Source organism: Pelodiscus sinensis, chromosome 3 (assembly GCF_052426305.1).
Source record: "Pelodiscus sinensis isolate ZL-2025 chromosome 3, ASM5242630v1, whole genome shotgun sequence".
Taxonomy (NCBI): domain Eukaryota; kingdom Metazoa; phylum Chordata; order Testudines; family Trionychidae; genus Pelodiscus; species Pelodiscus sinensis.
The window spans coordinates 52,726,981-52,747,237 of NC_143054.1; the positions used below are offsets into that span (position 1 = coordinate 52,726,981).

The 20,257-nt window shown below is 39.2% G+C and overlaps 1 protein-coding gene across 4 annotated transcripts in view; it reads left to right on the forward strand.

Annotated features, from left to right (window-relative positions):
• The window catches only part of ADGRB3 (adhesion G protein-coupled receptor B3), a 649,111-nt gene that overhangs the window by 374,135 nt on the left and 254,719 nt on the right, over positions 1-20,257 (forward strand). For all 4 annotated transcript variants that reach the window (XM_075923698.2, XM_014575580.4, XM_089777101.1 and 1 more), the window contains 2 exons: positions 7,238-7,384; positions 8,769-8,844. In XM_075923698.2, the coding sequence (XP_075779813.2) occupies positions 7,238-7,384; positions 8,769-8,844 (223 nt within the window). The remainder of the gene's footprint in view (positions 1-7,237; positions 7,385-8,768; positions 8,845-20,257) is intronic.

The window sequence follows — 20,257 nt, forward strand, 5'->3', positions numbered from 1 at the left end:
CCTTTGGCCTAGTGTGTGTGTGTCTGCACTCTCTTCTATTTAAAAGCCTCTTTGGCAACTCAGCGCTCTGGCTTAGTCACACACACTGTGTGCAAAGTACACAAACCCCTTCTGCGGTACACATTTAACAGGAGTCCATCTCAATGTCCCCTCTTTAGTGTCTCTGAGTCCATTTACCTCCATCTGTTCCCCACTCTGGCAGAGAGTAGTGCCCCCAAGACTTCCCCTCCTGGAAGTGGCGTCCTTACCCTTAGCTCAGGGCTATATTTCAGAGTCCCAGCATAGTCCATCAGTCTCAAATAAGCTCTCCACATGGAGCTCTCCACTGTGTTACCACTCTCTCCGCCAACAAGAGTCCTGGTCTGCACACCTTGAGATCTCCAGAGGAAGATTTCTGCTCAGTCCTGCAGCTCCTTTTAAAGGGTCTTCCTGGCCCCTGATTGGCTGCTTCTCCTGCAGTCACGCTAGACTGCTTAGAGCAGTGGTCCCCAACCTTTTGAGGTTGTCGGGCGCCAGGGGGCGGGTACACTTGCGCGCCCGGGGGCGGCCCCCCCATAGCCGCTTGCCCGGGGCCGGGGCCCCCCCATAGCCACGCGCCCGGGGCCGGGGGCCCCCCCTGCAAGCACCCCGCAAGTGCCATGCGCCCGGGGCCGGCGCTTCCCCCTCCCCCTGCAAGCGCCGCGCACCGGGGGCTGGGGCCGGGGCCAGTGCTTCCCTCTCCCCCCTGCAAGCGCCGCGCGCCCGGGGCCGGCACTCCCCCCGCAAGTGCTGCGCGCCCGGGGCCAACGCTCCCCGCAAGCACCGCGCCATGTGCCTGGGGCCAGGCCAGCCCCGAGCACCTGGCGGGCACATGCAAGTGCCCCCGCGGGCGCCATGGCGCCTGCGGTCACCGTGTTGGGGACCACGGGCTTAGAGGATCTATCTCTCTGTTATCTTTCTGTATTGGGGGTGGCAGGACCACATGGTCTCCAGCAGAGGGCCAGGACCTGTCCCATTCCATCACTTCTGAACACACAAATATGCAAAAGTACCCCAAATATGTTACACTCCGTAATTATGAGTTACATATAAATCATGTCAAGGCATTAAGCCCTCCCACAAGCAAAACAACATGAATAAAGTATGTGACAAGTACATAATGGAAGATTTTGAAGGTAATCACCAAGATGATTGGTACGCGGAGATCCATAGCAAATCTAGAGATCCACAAAGGGGTTTCCCCAGGAAGAGGATTTCACCATCACAGAATGCTTTTAAAATGAAAGGTTGGGGGCAGAATAAGTGGATAATGTAAATCTGCTATGAATATCATCTTTAACATATCCATCTGGCTTTTTGATGTGCTAAAGAAGACTTTGCTTCCTGTATATCTAGGGAGAGCTGAGTGGAATGAGATTATTTATTCAGCAAAGGATGTAAGAGCTTACAAGAGAGATCGGCAGAATAATTCTAAATTTTATTAATATGTTTCTGAGGCATATTTATTTCTAACACAGATATTCAATTTACATGAAAAAATCCTTAAGGAAATATACACATTTGGTGTTCTAAAATGTAATGTAATAGTGTTTTTATATATTATATTCTGAACATGTGTTGATGGGAGTTCTATTAATTTTTTTTCCTTGGAAAATATTCATGGATACTTAGAGGGAGCAACACTTGTGAAATGAGGTATCAAAGCCAATAGGTATTATCAAATCAGGTTATTTGAACTCAGAACTCTCTCTCTCTCTCTCTCTCTCTCTCTCTTTATATATATATATATATATATATATATATATATATATATATATATATATATATATATATATATATATATTATACAGTAGTCGAACAAGTCAGAAAAGGACAGAAAAGACTAATGACAATAGAATTATACACAACTCTTCCTTCCAGATGTGCGTATTCCTAAAAACAAAATGCAGAAACCTTTCCTGCAAAGTTTGGTTCTCAAATTGCTACTCCCAGGCAAAAGCCCAAGAAAGATCTAGAGTGAGAACTAGTTTTGTACTCAAAGATCAGATGAATTTGGCACTAATTTAAAGCAATATACTTGGAAGGACATAATCTTCTTTTCAATATTTACAGGACATATATATGCTTTATATATATTGTTACCATTGTTTATCTATTTTTGATTGTGCTCATCTATTTATAATAGTTTTGTAAAACAAACGCTGCTCCCTGTGGGTGAAATTCACACCTATGTTTAGGTCAGGCCCCAAGAGCTGTGCACTACTAAATCTCTCAAGCTCTGATTCGGAAGATAAAGAGAATTTAAGAGTTCTTCAGGCCTCGTGCTGGCCTTCTACACATCAGTAAAATTTACCTAGACATTTCCTTCATTAAATATCCTGTGATAATCTATCAATGCATTGTCGAGTGATGAGGACAAGACCATACAGAGGTCAAAAAGAACTAGGTAAGTTTGTGACAGATAGATCCAGCAACAGCTGTTAGCCAAGATGGGCAGGGATGATGTCCCAAGTCTCACTTTGCCAGAAACTGGAAATGGACTAAAGGGAATAGATCATTTGATGGTTACCTGTTCTGATCATTTCCTCTGAGGTCATGTCTACACTAGGAAGTTATTTTAAAATTAATTTATTTTGAAATAATAACTCCTGAAATAATTATTTTAAATAATGTGTCCACACTACAGGGAAGCCTTCAAATTAGCCTGAGGCAGGCTTCTATAATGTGGCCACACTATGTCAACTTAGAGCCCCAGGAATCACTGGGGAGTAATTACTTTGAATGACTTTGGAGAGTAGTTATTTAAAAATAGCAGCAATAAATCATTCTCACTACCACTGTTTAAAAATAACTATTTCAAAATAAGCATTATTCCTCTTGGAAAGCAGGAGTAATTATTTTTAAATAACCAGCTCCTTATTTTGAAATAACAGGCTTGGTAGTGTGGATGCTGTGCTTGTTATTTGGAAATAAGGGGAGTTATTTCAAAAAAAAGTCCTAGTGTAGACCAGGGCTGAGATAACTTGTCATTGTCCACAGTTGGAAGACTGGATACTGAGCTAGATGGACCTTTGTTCTGACCTAGTATGGCCATTCTTATGTTCTTTTACAATTTATTCCTATATAAATCAGTGGAATAGAGAAGAAACTCAGGTCCAAAGGTTCTTTAGTATGTTTATAAGTAATAACACTGCAGAATTCAGAACGATATGTCAAATATCTTATATAAAGGTATTTAGATCTGAGGCTTTGTTTCAGCCCCTGGTAGAGCTATGGACCAATTTTGAAATTTTGATCTGGATCCAGGTTTAGATTCTGAATTCTGCTGGTGAAAGTGAGATCATAGTTTGGGTCCATGAGCAGAATTCCTTAGACTATCTGTATAGTATGAGCTAAGAATTTGGTTCCCCGCTCACTTACATACATAAATAGTTCTCATTAAGATACTGCATGTATAATTACCAGTGTAGTCATGATTGTACAAGTAGAAGCAACAGAGGAACCGCTTATCTGTACCAATTATGTACTCACCTAAAAATGCTATGTAACCTGGGTATTGTAAGTATTATGTTTACAAATGAAAATAATGTTAAAGCACTGGGAATGAAATTATTGTAAAAGACTGGCCAACATCATTAACAGAAAAATCTGTGTGAGCCAGCAATGTATGTTGTCGATTATGATAACATTGGATAAACTATATATAAGGATTTTTCATATTGTAAATTATTTGTACTGAAACTAGCGCTCCCATACTTCTGTTCTTCTTGAGCCCAAATCTTTTTTTTTCTTTTCTCTTCCTCCTTTTCATTTGTTTTTCCATATGTGTTATATAATTTTTACGAAACTTTATATTGAATATTATAGCTCTTTGGGACTGTATATAATTGTTATTGTATTACATGTGATTATATGTACATTTCACCACTCTATATAAGGGCAAGCAAAATACCCAACCGTGTCTAGGAATTTTCTTTTGGTGTCTGTTTTGTTTTATAAGCTTAGCATTCAGATGGTGAGGTTTTGTTTTTGTGATTAAAAATGCATCTTGTTTTTGTTTGTACTGAACAGAGTGCTGAAGTAAGAAAATGTGAATATAAAAGTATGCAGTAATTGCATCACTAAAAAATTCAGTAGCTCAAGCATCATTCCTAATGCAAATATAGCATACCGAAAACACGATAAAATACAGAGTAAATAAAATGTCGTTCTGTTTTATTCTCTGTGTAGGATACTTATATAAGGAAATGGCAATTGATTTCCTGGCATGTGAATGACCTGGCACCTGAATTGCATACAGGCTTCCCTAAATGCACCTCTGATTTCAGCACTTACATCACAATAAACATGCTGCAGATTAAAACTGAGTTTGAGAATACTGAAGCATCATTTCACAATGGAAATGCAGCTGGTCATGATCCAAGATCTTTGTGATGAGTCACATATTAATATTCAGTGTGAATGAAATTTAGTTTCAGAACTGAAGTATGATTCGCCGCAGTGCTAAAGATATATTACTGTAGAGAAAGTGATGCCCCTTTGTATATTCTGCTGGTACCTTAATAGGTATCTATGAACTATGGTCTCTGTCAAGAGTCTAATGAACTATGTTCCCATCTCTCTATTGTCATAGAGACACACATTGTTAGCAGTCTCAGCAAAGTGGCTAAAGAATGGCAGGGTTTGGTTTGATTTGATCATCAACACTAATCCTTAGAAGTAATCATTTCAGAACAGGGCTGAGGGCTGTTCACAGATGAGCTTGCATGACTGTTGCCTGCTTTCTGGGTAAGCAGAGAATTTCATTCTCAAAGTAAATATCTGGTAATGGTCACAAGATTAAATTGAGAGCTTTTTGTATGGTTGGGTTTTATTTTTAGGTAAAGAATAAATGCTCTATCTAAACCATATATAGGAATATTTTGTATTATAAAAGCCATTAACTAAATTTTTACTTATTATTAACCACTTATCCTTAATGGCTGTTTTGGACCCTGCATGTCTGAGAAGTGCTTAGGTATCATAATAATGGACTGAGGTTTTTGTATAGAGAGAGAGAGAGAGAGAGACAGAATCCAGAGAAATACAATCCTATACCCTTAACATATCACCATTTCTAAAATTATTGTCCTACAAAATGAATTCCATTGAATAACATTAATTTCCTGTTTTGTTTTGTTTTTCGGAAAAATTAGGAACTGTCTTCCTCATGTAAATATGAAATAGTATAACTTTGGAGTAATAGATACACACAAAAAGACTGTATTATGCATTCTGAAGAAGTTAATCTGTATTTACTTTTGGAAACTAAGTAAACATGGTTTGAAATTGTCTTGCTGCAAGTAAAACTGTTTAAGTAGACTGCAATAATGAGGGAAAAGATTAATGTATTTAATATTGGAATGTTAAAAGCATGTGAAAAACATATAATCCGTTTTATGCTCCAATAATTCTGAAACACCTGAACTCTTTCTTCTCCCTACACACAAACACACATGCCATCCAAAATTTTACAAGGAAAAACATTCCTCTAGGGCTGTGAATTTATATGCCAAATTGTATCCTAGAGAGGATTTTAACTGTCTCAATAAACCTCTGGTGATAGTTTTGTAACAGGGAGCCCAGAAGAGCCTTGAGTACAACTACACTAATGTGATGCTATAATACAAAATCACTCTAATTTGGAACTAATAGCCAGTTGTCAAATAATACATTTGTGGAGCAAGTGTTGTTCACTTGTTTCCCTTTAAAATGAAATCCACTTATGAGATGCCTAATAGTTTCCTACTCTAATTTTGTTGCTCTGATTGTCTTTCTTTTTACCCCTTTATGGAATACTTGGGCTGTGTCCAGACTCAGGGTTTTTTTTTGAAAAAAGTAGCCTTTTTTCGAAAAAACTTCACCTGCGTCTAGACTGCAGCCACATTCTTTCAAAATTAAATCGAAAGAACGCAACTTTTCTTTCGACGGCGGTAAACCTCATTTCACGAGGAAGAACGCCTTTTTTCGAAAGTGCTCTTTCGAAAAAAGGCGTTCTTGAATGCCAACAGGGCTTTTTAGAAAGAGAGCATCCAGACTCACTCGCTGCTTTCTTTCGAAAAAGTGGCTTGCTTTTTTGAAAGTACTGCTTGCAGTCTAGACGCTCTTTTTCGAAAGAGGCTTTTTCGAAAGATACTTTCGAAAAAGCCTCTTTTGAAAGAGGCTTGCAGTCTAGACATAGCCTTGGAGTGATATCATTATGCAAATGACAATATTGACCCAATGTGCAAATTGAACCTACTATATTATCCTTATCATAAATTAATTAGGAAAAGCATTGCACAAAAAATGATTGTCAACATAGTTTACATTAGGAATTCTGGTACCTTCAAACAGAGTGCTTATCACCTCTCTGAATAAGCAGAAAGACTTGCATCCCTGTCAGCTGATTAAAAGTAGCCTGAATCTTACTAGACAGTGGCAGTGTTGCCATGGAGTCACACTCAGATTTCAAGGCAAAGATAAAAACAATTTCTAGATAAAAGCTGAGTTAAAAACAGAAAGAAAGCTAAGAGAGGTAAACAAAATTCCAGATTGCCTATTATAAGGTTTGATACCTTTTTTGTCTTTCCGTCTGTTCAGCTCAGTGGTGTTGTGTATATTTAGTTGTTGATTTTTTTAGTTTAAAACCCCATATAATAAATATTTCATAGGGAGGAACTGTTGTTTTAAGGGAAAGCGATCATGTGGTATATTTTGTTATTCTGTTTTGTATGGAAATAACACTGGCTTTCAGCATGTGAGTCTCTTTAATGGGTCTGTCTCAAGATATTTTTGTGTCTGTGCAGGAGACAGCAGAGCTGTTATTGTTTCATTATACTGATTCTAGTAGTTATTTCTCCCAAAGCAATTTGCAACATCCTCTTCCTTGTACTGTCACATTTAATAATTTCAGAATTTGCTCTGAAGTCCCAGCTCAGATATGTGCTTACATGTGAATTTCAGGGTATGAGCCAGCGCATTCAATAATCCTTGTTAAGAGAGTTAGCATAAACCTGGTTGGCAAGTGATAGAATCAATGCCATACCATTAATCCAAAGTAGAATTATTTGAGATAGAAAATAAAGTATGTGGTCCTAGTTAATATCCTTATAAATTTTCATTTTATTTGAAATACATGATTGTGCATTTTTGTTACTACTTTACTGTTATGACCTCTTAATAATGCTTTGAAGTGTAAAACACAAATTTTATTTGATTTTATGATGTCTCTTAATAGTGGCTAGCATTCAGAAGCTTCCTGCAGCATCTGTTCTAACAGACATCAATTTCCCAATGAAAGGAAGGAAAGGAATGGTTGACTGGGCACGAAACTCAGAAGACCGGGTTGTCATTCCAAAAAATATCTTCACCCCTATGTCATCAGGTAAAGAAGCATTCAGGTATTACATTTTATTAGAGGATAAGTGTTTATTTAATAGCTAGACTGCGGAAACTGGGAATCATACAGTCATCTGGCTATTACTTAATGTACCAGTGCTTTTGCTAACCATCTTTAAAATGAGTATTGTAATAATAATAAAATTACTTATCCAGCCTTAAACATATGTGGTGAATCTTAATTAATGTAGCTAAAGAACTTTCATATTCTTGGAGAAAAGGTCTTGTAGAAGTGCAAAGCATTTGCTTCATTGTATTGCTAATATTTGTCAATGTTAACACATCTCAGGTAAAATCTTCAGAACCAGCTATTCTGAGCAAAGTTCTCCTTGGAAATGTAACATATAGATTACAAAGTCCTACAATAGCTGCAATAGCAGAGGAAGCTTCCCTCTACAATATTACAACATCTTAAACGCTGATCTGACTTGCACTGGCTAATCCTCCCCCGAATAGTTACACAGGTTTTAGGGCCAATATAAACTAATGGTGCAGTGCACATAATTCACATTGGAACATCTGCCTCCTTCATATTAAAAAAAATGCCCTTTAAAGATAGTTCCTCTGGATATTTCAGAATAAAAATAAATGTATTAAAGAACACTGACATAGTTTAGTATCTATTGATGGATCTTAACAAAGAACAATTCTAAGTGGACAACAGGATGGATCACTTGACGATTACCTGTTCTGTTCATTTCCTCTGAAGCATTGGGAACAGGTAACCGTCAGAGGACAGGATTCGGGGCTCATGGACTTTTGGTCTAAGCCACAATGACCATTTTTATGTTCTTATATCTGAAATGTTCTAATATTATGAACAAAGTTGTGCATAATATATTTAATGAGGATGATTTCTTTACAAATAAAACTTCTATTGGATGATAAACACTATCCATAAATCAGGGCTACTCAACTTTGGAAGCCTTGGGGACCACAATGATACTCACAGCACATGCCGAGGGCTGCAACTTAAGTGTGGTTGCACATATATATGCAAATATATGCAAATAGCTTCTTTCATACTGATGGGCATGATACAAAGCACTTTCCACAATGCCCCAGTGCTCCCACCACCTCCTCCCTGGGAGCTAGAAATGCCAACACCCTGTACCCTTGCGTCTTTCAGTGCTCACCCTTCCTGGGAGATGCTTCGCTATTGTGAAGCATGTTCCCAGTATAGGCCATGTTCAAAGGATCCCACCTGCGGGCCATGTGTTGAACCCTGCATAATCCCAAACCGCACTGTGGGCTGCAAACAAACAGGCTGCACATGTTGAATAGCCCTACAATAAAGGCATGTGCTGACTAAGGTATGGGGAAAACAGTATCGTTAACTTTTCTTTTTTCTTTTTTCTTTTCTTTTTTAGAACTAGATGAATCCACTGTATTTGTGCTTGGAGCAGTGCTGTACAAAAATTTAGAACTTATTTTGCCCACTTTAAGGTAAGAAACTATTAAGTCATGTAACATAATAATATTACTTCAGGGACATGACTGCGGGACATCTTGAGGTGAGATCAGTCAGCAAGGACCATGTTAATGTATACAGGACTTTATAGTATACTGTCAACTTTTTACAACTATTATTTAAAAAAATAAAATTATCTTTTGTTAATGCATGATAGTGTATATTATGTTAGTGACCTGTTAATCAATTTAATTATAGTAAATATTGTTTAATCTGAACATTATCTGAGGGGTGAGAGTGGACGAAGGAAGTTCCCTTTGTAAGTATGTAAGCCATTGATGGGTAACCTAGGCTACTGAACAGGCCACATCAGTAGCCCTTCTCAGTAGTCCTTCTTCATCTCAGTGGGCTGCAAGACTATTGTAACCAAGGTGGTCTCCTGGGATAGAGTAGTTTTTTTTAACAGCGCTTGTGTACCTAGAATTTGTGGATTTTGCAGACTGAATGATAGCAGCACTTTGATTGGCTGTAGAGGGAGTGAATGGTTCTCACAGTCAATGTTATATGCAATCAGCATATACATCACTTCATATGCCCTTGCTTTATGTGCATGTCACTTTAGTAATACCAGTAGGGAAAAAAAAAACATGGGTGGAAACTGGTAATCCTTCTGTGAGCAATGGTAAACAAAATATCTCCCATAGCCTGTGGTCCACAGGTTGCCCGCCGCTATTAAAAGGTGATGGGTAATTGTATAAAAATATTCAGGCTTCGTGTACTTGTACTTATAGCTGATGCTCATTAGTTTAGTTATAAGTGCTCTAGCAAGGACATAATCACCTGATAAATTGATTGTGCCTGGCCTCATTTTCACAGGGTTATATGAAGGAACTTTTTTGAATAGAAGAAGTGCATACCTTTGCAGAGCTCAAATACTTCCATTCTGAGGTTTCATCTACACTACAGCAGAAAGCTGACAAGATAAGCAAGTCTAGCTATATGAATAACCTAGCTGGATTAGACATACCTGAAATCAAATTACCGTGGGGCCTACACTTCAGGGGTAGGGGGGGTCTTCAGGAGAAACTCTCCTGTTGACTAACCTTACTCTTCTCATCTGAGGTAGAGTAACAGGGTCAATAGGAGAATGATCTGCAGTCAATTTATCAGGTCTTCACTACCATTGGTGGATCAGAGCATCGAATCGGATTGTACTGTAGAAGTAGCCTGAGAGCTGCAGATGTACCTAAAGAGAAAGGAAGAGCTCATACAACCTAATATTCTTTTATTCCCATCCCATTAAGAATAGAAACTAATATTCTTTTATTCCCATCCCATTAAGTCAAATAATTCCATGTTTCATGGATTTTATTCAGTCTTATGTTCAGTAGCTACTATTGGTATCTTTCCTGTTTCACAATCAGTCATTGAATGTTGTGTCATAATAGTCATTAGTGAAGAAGAAACCAAGAAGTGTTTCTCTCCCTTGTCCAGAGTTGGAGTAAAATTGTGACCAAAGGTGATAGGAGAAGAATATGCAGATTTTTTTTGTCAATTATCATCTGGAAAAAATATAATAAGAAAACATCTCTTCTTGGCTTCAGTCCAGAAGAAAATAGCTTGCCAATTAAGTTCTAATGTATTCTGCACCTGCAGTGGCTAGCCACTACTTTTTTGGGTAGAAATCTCTACATAATGCGCCAGTCCCCTGGCCACTCCATTGCTTAATTTAATTAAAGGTCTGCCTCAAATGACGGGACATTGCTATTTAGAGATGTACTTTTAAGGAACCACTCACATGTATGGTACTGCAATAAATAAATAATTAAATACTGCCTCACAATTTCATCAGCATTTTTCTGGTTGGCATACTAATTCCTGAAATCAGGAAAGAAGCCAGGAAGAGATGTTTATGGTAGTACATTCTCTTTATTATCACACACACTGAGTTTTAGAGCTAAATGACTCTTGTATTTAGCCTGTCTCTGGAAGACCTTAAGGAAAGGCTGCCAGCTATGGAAGAGCATCAAGATGGCCATGAATCATTCAAACCTTTATTTTATAAAGAGCTATCAATGGCTATGCCCTGTCAGCACTCCTACCTTCTTAATTTTAATTTATAGAGAACAAGTCTGGACTACTAAATCCATCCATCTGCATATTCAAAGCTATTTGGGACATTTATTTGGTACTCTAGATGGATATGTTTCAATGACTCTTTTCTTCCCCCTTCGGGATTAATGGCAAAAATCCTAAACTGCTAGACTTCTTTGATGAGTGATTGAGTCCTAAATATGAAGTGAATAGCACATTGTGATTCTTGAAAGGAGTACAACTCTTCTGCATGACATCTTTGCCATGGACTCAAGTACTTACAACTGATTCTTGGCTTCCACAGCAAGCTGACCTCTCCTCTGAACTACTCAGCCTTCCATAAAAGAGTGGTTATGTGAGCTTCTAGGTCTCTGTGGCTTCATACTCTAGGTGTCTTTATTTATAAATTAAAGCCTTTAAAACTGTGGATGAGAAGATACAACTATCTACCTGTGCCCCTCAGTGTGTTCCATACAAATGGAAACAGCTTTCAAGATGTCCATATTGTGATACATATTCTGTAAATATGATAGTGAGTTATGTTTGTGTGTGCGAACCAGAACTTGCCACTTGTTTATAAAAACCTCATGTTTATACAAGCCCCTCTGAATGAGGGTATTCAAATCTTACATACATTGTTGCACTTCCTCAATATTTATACAGAAATTAGAATGCTGATACATATACAATTTATATCCATCGGCTAATAAGGTAATGGAGTGTGTTAGTTTTCATTGCCTAAAGCAACAACATTCATAATTTGATCTCAAGATCTCAAACAAAGACAACAAAGGCACTAGAGCTCTAAATCATCCTAATGTAATGTTCATTCAGATACAACACTGAATTCGAAAAACTCAAATGTTTTACACTAAATAACTGTATTCACTAGACTCTTTCCAGAAATATGAACTGAAACATACATTAAATTAGAACAAAAAACAAGAATGATTTGTATTGATTTCAATGGTGCTAATTTATGAGGACCTGGTTATTACCTCCAGGAAGTTGTGGAGGATTCCGTTCCCCTACTAATATATTCATCCTCCAAACAAGCTGTACTCTTTGCATTTAACCAATATTTAATAAAGAAAAAGTTACAATCTTCTGAATACTTGGTGGTGATGGGAAGAGGGTGTTACTTTATTTAGCAAAAAAAATCTAATCACATTATTTCATGCTGGATGTTCTAACTGGCTACAATGGCACTACTCTTGCAGTAAAGTGAATAACTCCTGTAAGTGTGATAACTAGACACAATGTACAAAAATTAGAAATGGCAGTGGATAAGCATATGTTGCACTAAATAAATGGCCAACACTGCTGCCAGAAATATATTAACAACTAAGTAGTGAAAGAAAGTAAAACAAAGTAAGGAGCCCATAGCTAAGCCAAATCAAGATTCCTTGTGTGCTGGTAGCCATGGAATTTGGGCTCTGAGCAACCTAAAAAATCAAGTGACTTTGACTGGTGCATGCTAGCAATTTAAAAAGCTTTGCCACTGGCTCTACAGAATTCAGTCCCAGCTATGACAAGAGATAGGATGAGAGGAAAATAAATACTTAATTGTGTTAAATCTATTTTACTATAGTAGTAAAAGTGGCACTCCTTAAAACTGGCTTTGAAAGGTCTGTAAATCTCTGGATTGCCATAAGATAATTACTTTGAGCTTTTGAAAAAAAAGAAAAAATATTTTATATTGGGGATACATTTTTAAAGTTTTATGCAATGACAGATAGATGCAACATTTGCATTCTTTACTAACAGGCTTAATGCTAAAATCATAATTTATAAAACACCTTTTTTGTCATATACAATGCAGCTAGGTGTTAGAAGGAAATTGGCAAGTTGGTTAGACTGGTAATGGGGAACAGAACCTTTCATCTATAGACTCTTGCGGTTAGAGCCACAAAGGGCACTTTGACTCAGCATTGCAGCACTTAATTTTTAGGTGTCCTGCCACCAAATCAAATCAAGTTATGCATCCAGGTTCCCTGTACAAGGCATTGGGTGGATTAGGTGCCTACGAATGGGAATCACAGAAGTCAGCATGCTGAGTGGAGAGTGACCTAAACTCACCGATAGGAAATGGGGAGGAGACTAAGCCCTCAAAGGGTAGGATTCACAGCCATGAAACTTCTTTTAGAGTTAGATGCATAAGTGATGCCAATTATTTCTTGGGGGGTGAAGATTCAAGGAGAAAGAGGTCCTTCCCTTTTACTCACTGGCTACGTCTACACTGGCATGATTTTCCGAAAATGCTTTTAACGGAAAACTTTTCTGTTAAAAGCATTTTTGGAAAAGCACGTCTAAATTGGCAGGATGCTTTTCCACAAAAGCACTTTTGTGGAAAAGTGTCCGTGGCCAATCTAGATGCGCTTTTCCACAAAAAAGCCCCATTTCGCCATTTTCGCAATTGGGGCTTTTTTGCGGAAAACACTACTGTGCTGTCTACACTGGCCCTTTTGCACAAAAGTCTTTCAGGAAAAGACTTTTGCCCGAACGGGAGCAGCATAGTATTTCCAGAAAAGCACTGACAATCTTACATGAGATCGTCAGTGCTTTTGCGGAAATTCAAGCGGCCAGTGTAGACAGCTGGCAAGTTTTTCCACAAAATCATCTGCTTTTGTGGAAAAACTTGCCAGTCTAGACACAGCCACTAGGTAAATCATTCACCCAAGATGCTAAACATGAAGTTAAAATCCCTACTCTGCCTGATGTGCTGTCAGCAGTTGAATAAAGGTCAACCATGTGAATGTCCCAATCACTGAGCTATAGAGTATTCTGGGGTGGGTCTCTCTGAGACTTTCCTGTACAGCTTTTCCTCTTTGTATAAATAATTAAATATTCATTGGACCAGAGAGAGTTAGAAAGACTCTACATCCCATGATTAGGGCATTCACCTAGGATTGAGTGTTTGAACATCCTGAATGAGTTCTCTAAGTGGTGGGCTTTGGGAATAAATAGGGCACAACAACGATCGCTTCCTACTGCTGTCTTGAGTAAGAGTAAGGGTATGTCTATACAGCTGGGAAAAAGTCAAATTAAGCTATACAGCTTCAGCTATGTCAATTGCATTGCTGAAGTCAAAATAACTTAATTCGTCTTGTGGCACTGTCTACACAGTAGGAAGTTGAAGGAAGGACACTCTCCCTTTGACTTCCCTTATTCTTTATGAAATGAGGGTTACAGGAGTTGGAGTAAGAAGTCCTCCAGCTTGATATTATTTCAAAATAAAGGCTTGCAGTGGAGACACACACAGGGTATGTCTACACTACCCTCCTAGTTCGAACTAGGAGGGTAATGTATGCATACCGCACTTGCTAATGAAGCCCGGGATTTGAATTTCCCGGGCTTCATTAGCATAAGCGGGGAGCCGCCATTTTTAAATCCCCGCTGCTTCGAACCCCGTGTAGCGCGGCTACACGGGGCTCGAACTAGGTAGTTCGGACTAGGGTGCCTAGTCCGAACTACCGGTACACCTCGTTTCACGAGGAGTACCGGTAGTTCGGAATAGGACCCTAGTCCGAACTACCTAGTTCGAGCCCCGTGTAGCCGCGCTACACGGGGTTCGAAGCAGCGGGGATTTAAAAATGGCGGCTCCCCGCTTATGCTAATGAAGCCCGGGAAATTCAAATCCCGGGCTTCATTAGCAAGTGCGGTATGCATACATTACCCCGCTAGTTCGAACTAGCGGGGTAGTGTAGACATACCCACAGTATGTTATTTCGGAATAAGGATGCTGTGTAGACATAGACTACGGGTATGTCTACACTGCAACACTATTTCAAAATAACTACCACTATTCTGAAATAATTTAGTCCGCATCTACACAGCAGGCAGTTATTTCAAAATAGTATAAAAATACTGTCAAGCTGGAGGACTTCTTACTCTGACTCCTGTAACCCTCATTGTATGAGGAATAAGGAATGTCAGAGGAAGAGTGCTCTGTTTCTAAATAAGTGCTGTATAAATGCTCCCTATTTTGAAATAAGCTATTTTGAAATAAGATACACAATTGATGTAGTTCAATTTGTGTAGCTTATTTCGAGTTAAGCCCTGAAGTGTAGATGAACCCTAAATGTGCTCAGGGAATATGTACTGGATTGGATCCCACAGGCTAGGCAGGCCTGGGATACCGAGTTTGGGAATCACTACAAGGTTTGGGTGTGAACTAGATGCTGGTGACCAAATTGAGGCAATTTTGCACTCGTGCACCAGCAGGGATTTAGACACCTAAAAGGATTAGGCAACTAAGTGGGAGTTATAAGGCTCCCCATTTTAGATTTGGACACCTGAATTAGAAGGTATGTTTCCACATCCGTCTGTTAATCTGACAGATAGTGTGAAGAAGGACCCATCTTGTAGTGGCTGAATTTTATCACTATGTGCCAGTAGTATTTGTGAAATGAACTGCAGTTGTTCCAGTTCCCAGTAGGAAGCTATTTCCCACTTCTACAGTTGGTCATAAATTGAGTATTTCATTATCCAGTGTTGCCTTTCACAAACTCCTGTTAGAAAATTAAGGCAAATTGTGAAAGTTAAAGACTGATTTTACTCTGATTTACACTGAGGATAACTTCATTAACATTGATAAATCCTATAAATCCTCTGAGAGAGAAAAGAATTGGGCCTAATATGTATTTGTTCTTTAAATACCCTTTTGAACAAAGCAAATAAGCACATGATGTATGTTATTGCATGTGTGTTGTTCAATCCACTTTATGATGACTTGGGAGTATGTTTTTTTAATAAAGAGACACAACAGATATTTTTCCCCAAATAAGAATTATTACCATTTCATGCACAAGTAGAGCGAAAATATCTCATTTTCATTTAGTAAACACATAATTTGCAATATTGTATGCAATACTTTTGTACTATCAAGTGCAAGACTTTGTTTTCCTAATAATTTATTGAAATTTCTAGGGCCTCATTCAATATTATATACACTGAATTATGTTTCCACAGCTGTGGTGTAGGCCCTGGGGTCTGTGAACATGCATATTGTTGTTAGGTTCTCAGAAAATTGATTTTCAGCACAATAATTTTCTAAACAACATTATGTATAATTCCCCTCTTGGGTACTATGAAGGAACACATGGCATAATGCTATACATAAAAGAGTTTTTTAAAGTTTTGCCCACATAAAATAATAACGAATCCAATGGAGATGATTTTGCAGTTAGCAAAGCTATTTTTCCCCCCCCATTCAGTTTACATGCACATCTTCATATTGTTGTAACTGGACTGAAATGTACTCGCTCACATATTACCCATTCTTCTCAGCTCTCCTCCTCACAAGCTGATAACTCTGGCCCCAATCCAAAAAAGTCTCATCATCTTCAACAAATGCTTTGTTGAATTGGGGACAGAACACTTACTATGTTGTAGGATGTAGGCCAATGACTTTTCTAATTATTTTTCCTGTAATTTATGACATTTACACAATACCTGTGGGCTTGATGTGATACAAAGAATTTATACGCATTCACTTTAGGTTACCACCTATCAGAGCTCTGCCTCTCCTGAGTAATGTGGCTAAACTAAATTAATTCTTACCCCCACCCCACCTCCTATATTTCACATTACACCACCATGAAATCTCTATGGGTACGTCTACACTAGCTCGTTAATTCGAGCTAGGTAGGCAAATCAGGGAACTGGGGTTGCAAATGAAGTCAGGGATTTAAATATCCAGGGCTTTATTTGCATGTTCCCATCCGGCCGCTGTTTTTAAATCCCCCTTAGTCCAAAGGAACTGCCCGCGGCTACACGCGGCAGTTTAAAGTTAATCAGAACTAAGTCCTTAGTTCGGATTAACTGTTACTCCTTGTGGAATGCTCGTTCAATCCCTCCTCCCTTCCATGCTGCTCCTTCATATTTTCCCTGGCTGGGCATGTCCCACTCCCAGCGTTGCGTGGAGAACCATCCTTTCATTGGAGCACTGAGATCACCAACAGCCTGACCAGCAATCTCCTTCCTCCCCACGCTGCCTCTGACTGGGTTGGCACCCGGGGAAAAGCATGAGGCCCTCTAGCCTGCTGTGCTGGCCAGGAACATTAGAATCCTTCATGAGCCCACACACCACTGTCCCAGGGAAGACTGTCTGCCCCTCAGCTAAGTTGTAGAGTAGCAAAGGGAGTGTGGAAGCAATTTTCAGCCTATTAACACTCCAAGCTTGCAGACTCCAAAGCAGCCCCTGGGGCAGGGCCCCTTAGCACCCTCTTTACCCACCCATCCCCGCCACTCCTGGGTCCTGCTCCTAGGAAATGTGGGGCATCTCTCCCTAAACACCCTCCTGCTGAGTCACCTCTCTGGTGGGATTTCTTGAAGCCCCTGCAGTCAGGTTCCCTGGGCCCTGGGCACAATTCATTCTTAGAGCTTAACCCCTTTCTGCCCATGATGTAGCCAGGGAATAGGAGGCAATTGAGTTATGTTGATGACCAAGAGCAGCCTGTAAATTTTAGCTGCCTTTTAAAGTGGGAAAGGACAAGCTGCTTCTAGCCACACAGGAGCAATGTGGGGGAGGAAAGAGTTGAGCTGTGCCAGTTCTAGAAGCAGCTCCTGTCCAGCCCTCCCTCCCCCCCCGCCCCACACAATGACAAAAGGCTGCTGCTGGCCATGGTCTGGTGTGAACCCTGGCAGAAATATGGGGAGGGGAGCATGTGACCCTGCATGCCCTCCAATATGTTACCCCAGGAGGATTCTGTACCAAGAACCAGGAGAGGCAGGTCTCAAGGGCCCAACTAGCCATGGAGGATAAAGAGTGTCGGGCAAGAAGACTTGGTCAGTCAGTCACCAACCCATGTGTGAGAGATGTACGAGGTGGTGTGTGACAGAGAGTGTGAGAGTGAGAGAGGTCTCCCCCTTTAAACCCTAAAACCCTAAAGATAAGAAGATAAATGGAAAGAATCCAACTATGCAGTATTCCTTTTTTTAAAGGGGGTCAGCTCAATCAACTTGATGTTAATTTGAATGTTTGTACCATTGATTGCTGTTGAACTCTCTTGAATATGAGTAATTTTCCGAGCTGTCCCATATTCAGCATAGGGACATATGGTTAGCCTACTGAGTCCTCACTTAGCCAAAACAAAATACAGGACTATGTAGCACTTTAAAGACTAACAAGATGGTTTATTAGATGATGAGCTTTCGTGGGCCAGACCCACTTCCTCAGATCAAATAGTGGAAGAAAATAGTCACAACCATATATACCAAAGGATACAATTTAAAAAAAATGAACACATATGAAAAGGACAAATCAAATTTCAGAACAGAAGGAGGATGCGGGGGGGGGGCGGGAAGGTAAATGTCTGTGGGCTAATGATATTAGAGGTGATAATTGGGGAAGCTATCTTTGTAATGGGTAAGATAACTAGAGTATTTTTTGAGACCCACGCGTAAAGTGTCGAATTTTAGCATGAATGACAGTTCAGAGGATTCCCTTTCAAGTGCAGATTTAAAATGTCTTTGAAGCAGGATGCAGGTAGTTAAGTCGTTGAGACAATGTCCTTTCTGGCTGAAATGGCAAGAAACTGTTTTTTCTTTGTGATCCTGTCTAATATCTGTTTTGTGGGCATTGATCCTTTGGTGAAGTGTCTGAGACGTTTGTCCAATGTACATAGCAGATGGACACTTTTGGCACATGATAGCATAAATTATAAATATATAAATTATATTTCTGGATGCGCAGGAATATGTGTTCTTGATCTTATAACTCACTTGGTTAGGTCCAATAATGATATCAGCAGAGTGAATATGTGGACAAAGCTGGCAACGGGGTTTGTTGCAAGGGAAGGTACCAGGGTTGGTATTAGTGTGGTATGTCCTGTGGTTGTTGGTAAGAATCATCTTGAGGTTAGGTGGTTGACTATAGGAGACTATGGGTCTGTCTCCCAGAGCCTCTTGGAATTTGGTATCCTGTTCCAGTATAGGCTGTAGTTTATTGATAATGTGTTGGACGTTCTATCATTGGTTTTCTTGGGTCTGTCTTGAAGTAGATGGTTTCTAGATATTCGTCTGGCTCTTTCAATTTGCTTTTTTATTTATCCGGGTGGGTAGTTGAGGTTTATAAATGCTTGGTAGAGATCCTGAAGTTTCTGGTCTCTGTCAGTGGGATTAGAGCAGATGCGGTTGTATCGAAGGGCTTGGCTATAGATGATGGATCGTATGGTGTGTTCTGGATGGGAGCTGGAAGCATGTAGGTAACTGTATGAGTCAGTGGGTTTTCTGTAGACAGTGGTGTCTAATCTTCCACTGTTGATTTGTACTGTGGTGTCCAGGAAATGGATTTCTCATGTAGCCAAAACACTCATTGGTCTGAATTTTGAAGCCGCAACTCAGGAAAAATTCTCCTTGAAATTAACAAAACTTTTGTCTGAGTAAATGATTTCAGGATTTGACCCCTGTCAATTGGACCTTTATCACCAGTAAATATGTTTCCCTACAACAAGACAACTTTGGATATTCTTGAAAAGAGCAATACATAGCATGCTTTGTACCTATCAATGCATCGTTAACTCTGCCTTGATTTCTGTTTAATGTACCTTTCATGCCAGAAGTGTCTTGAGGAGCTTCACAAAATCATAAACAATAAGTAAGCGTTCATTAAACAAAAACATTTAGAGAACAACTATAATGTCAGTCTATTTAGAAACAGCGATGAGTTCCATACTTTTAAGTACATTGTTGTAATGCCTAGATTCCTTAGATTCTGAGCTGCAAATTGGGTACATCCAAAAAATGTTGGATCCATCACTAAGTCTGACATGGCTCACAAAGTGTTAATCGTTCACTTGTAAAATTGGACAAAATTAATGTAAATACAATTCAAATGCTTCCTGTATGATCTGTACTGTATTTTTAGTTGGTTTTGCTTCTTTTAAAAGGTGCTATACTATTAAAGCATGCATGGGGATATTTTCTGCTCAACACATGGGAAACTAGGTAGTTTTTACATTAATGTTAATGGTTGTTTCACAACTGTAGTTCTACATATTATATTGAAAATCTGCTTATGTGGTTAAGAGTCTGCTGCAGAAGTACATTACTGCCAAAAGGAATATGTAGTAGTTTTAATTTAGAATGTTACCAACTCTAAAAAGTGGAAAATAGGAGATTAGTTTAAAAACTGTTTAAATAGGTTCCACTACTTATATAAGAATTAAATATTTGAGTTCTTGTTGTATGACATGGCTGAGTAAATTAGACTTTAGAATTCATGTCCTGCTTCAGAAAGAATGGATTGGTTCCTTGTGCTGTCAGTTGAGCTATGTTTCTAATATTGTGGAAATGGCATTTCATATCTCAGTGCTCCAGAAAAAAATGGAATCCTCTCCCAACACTGCTCCC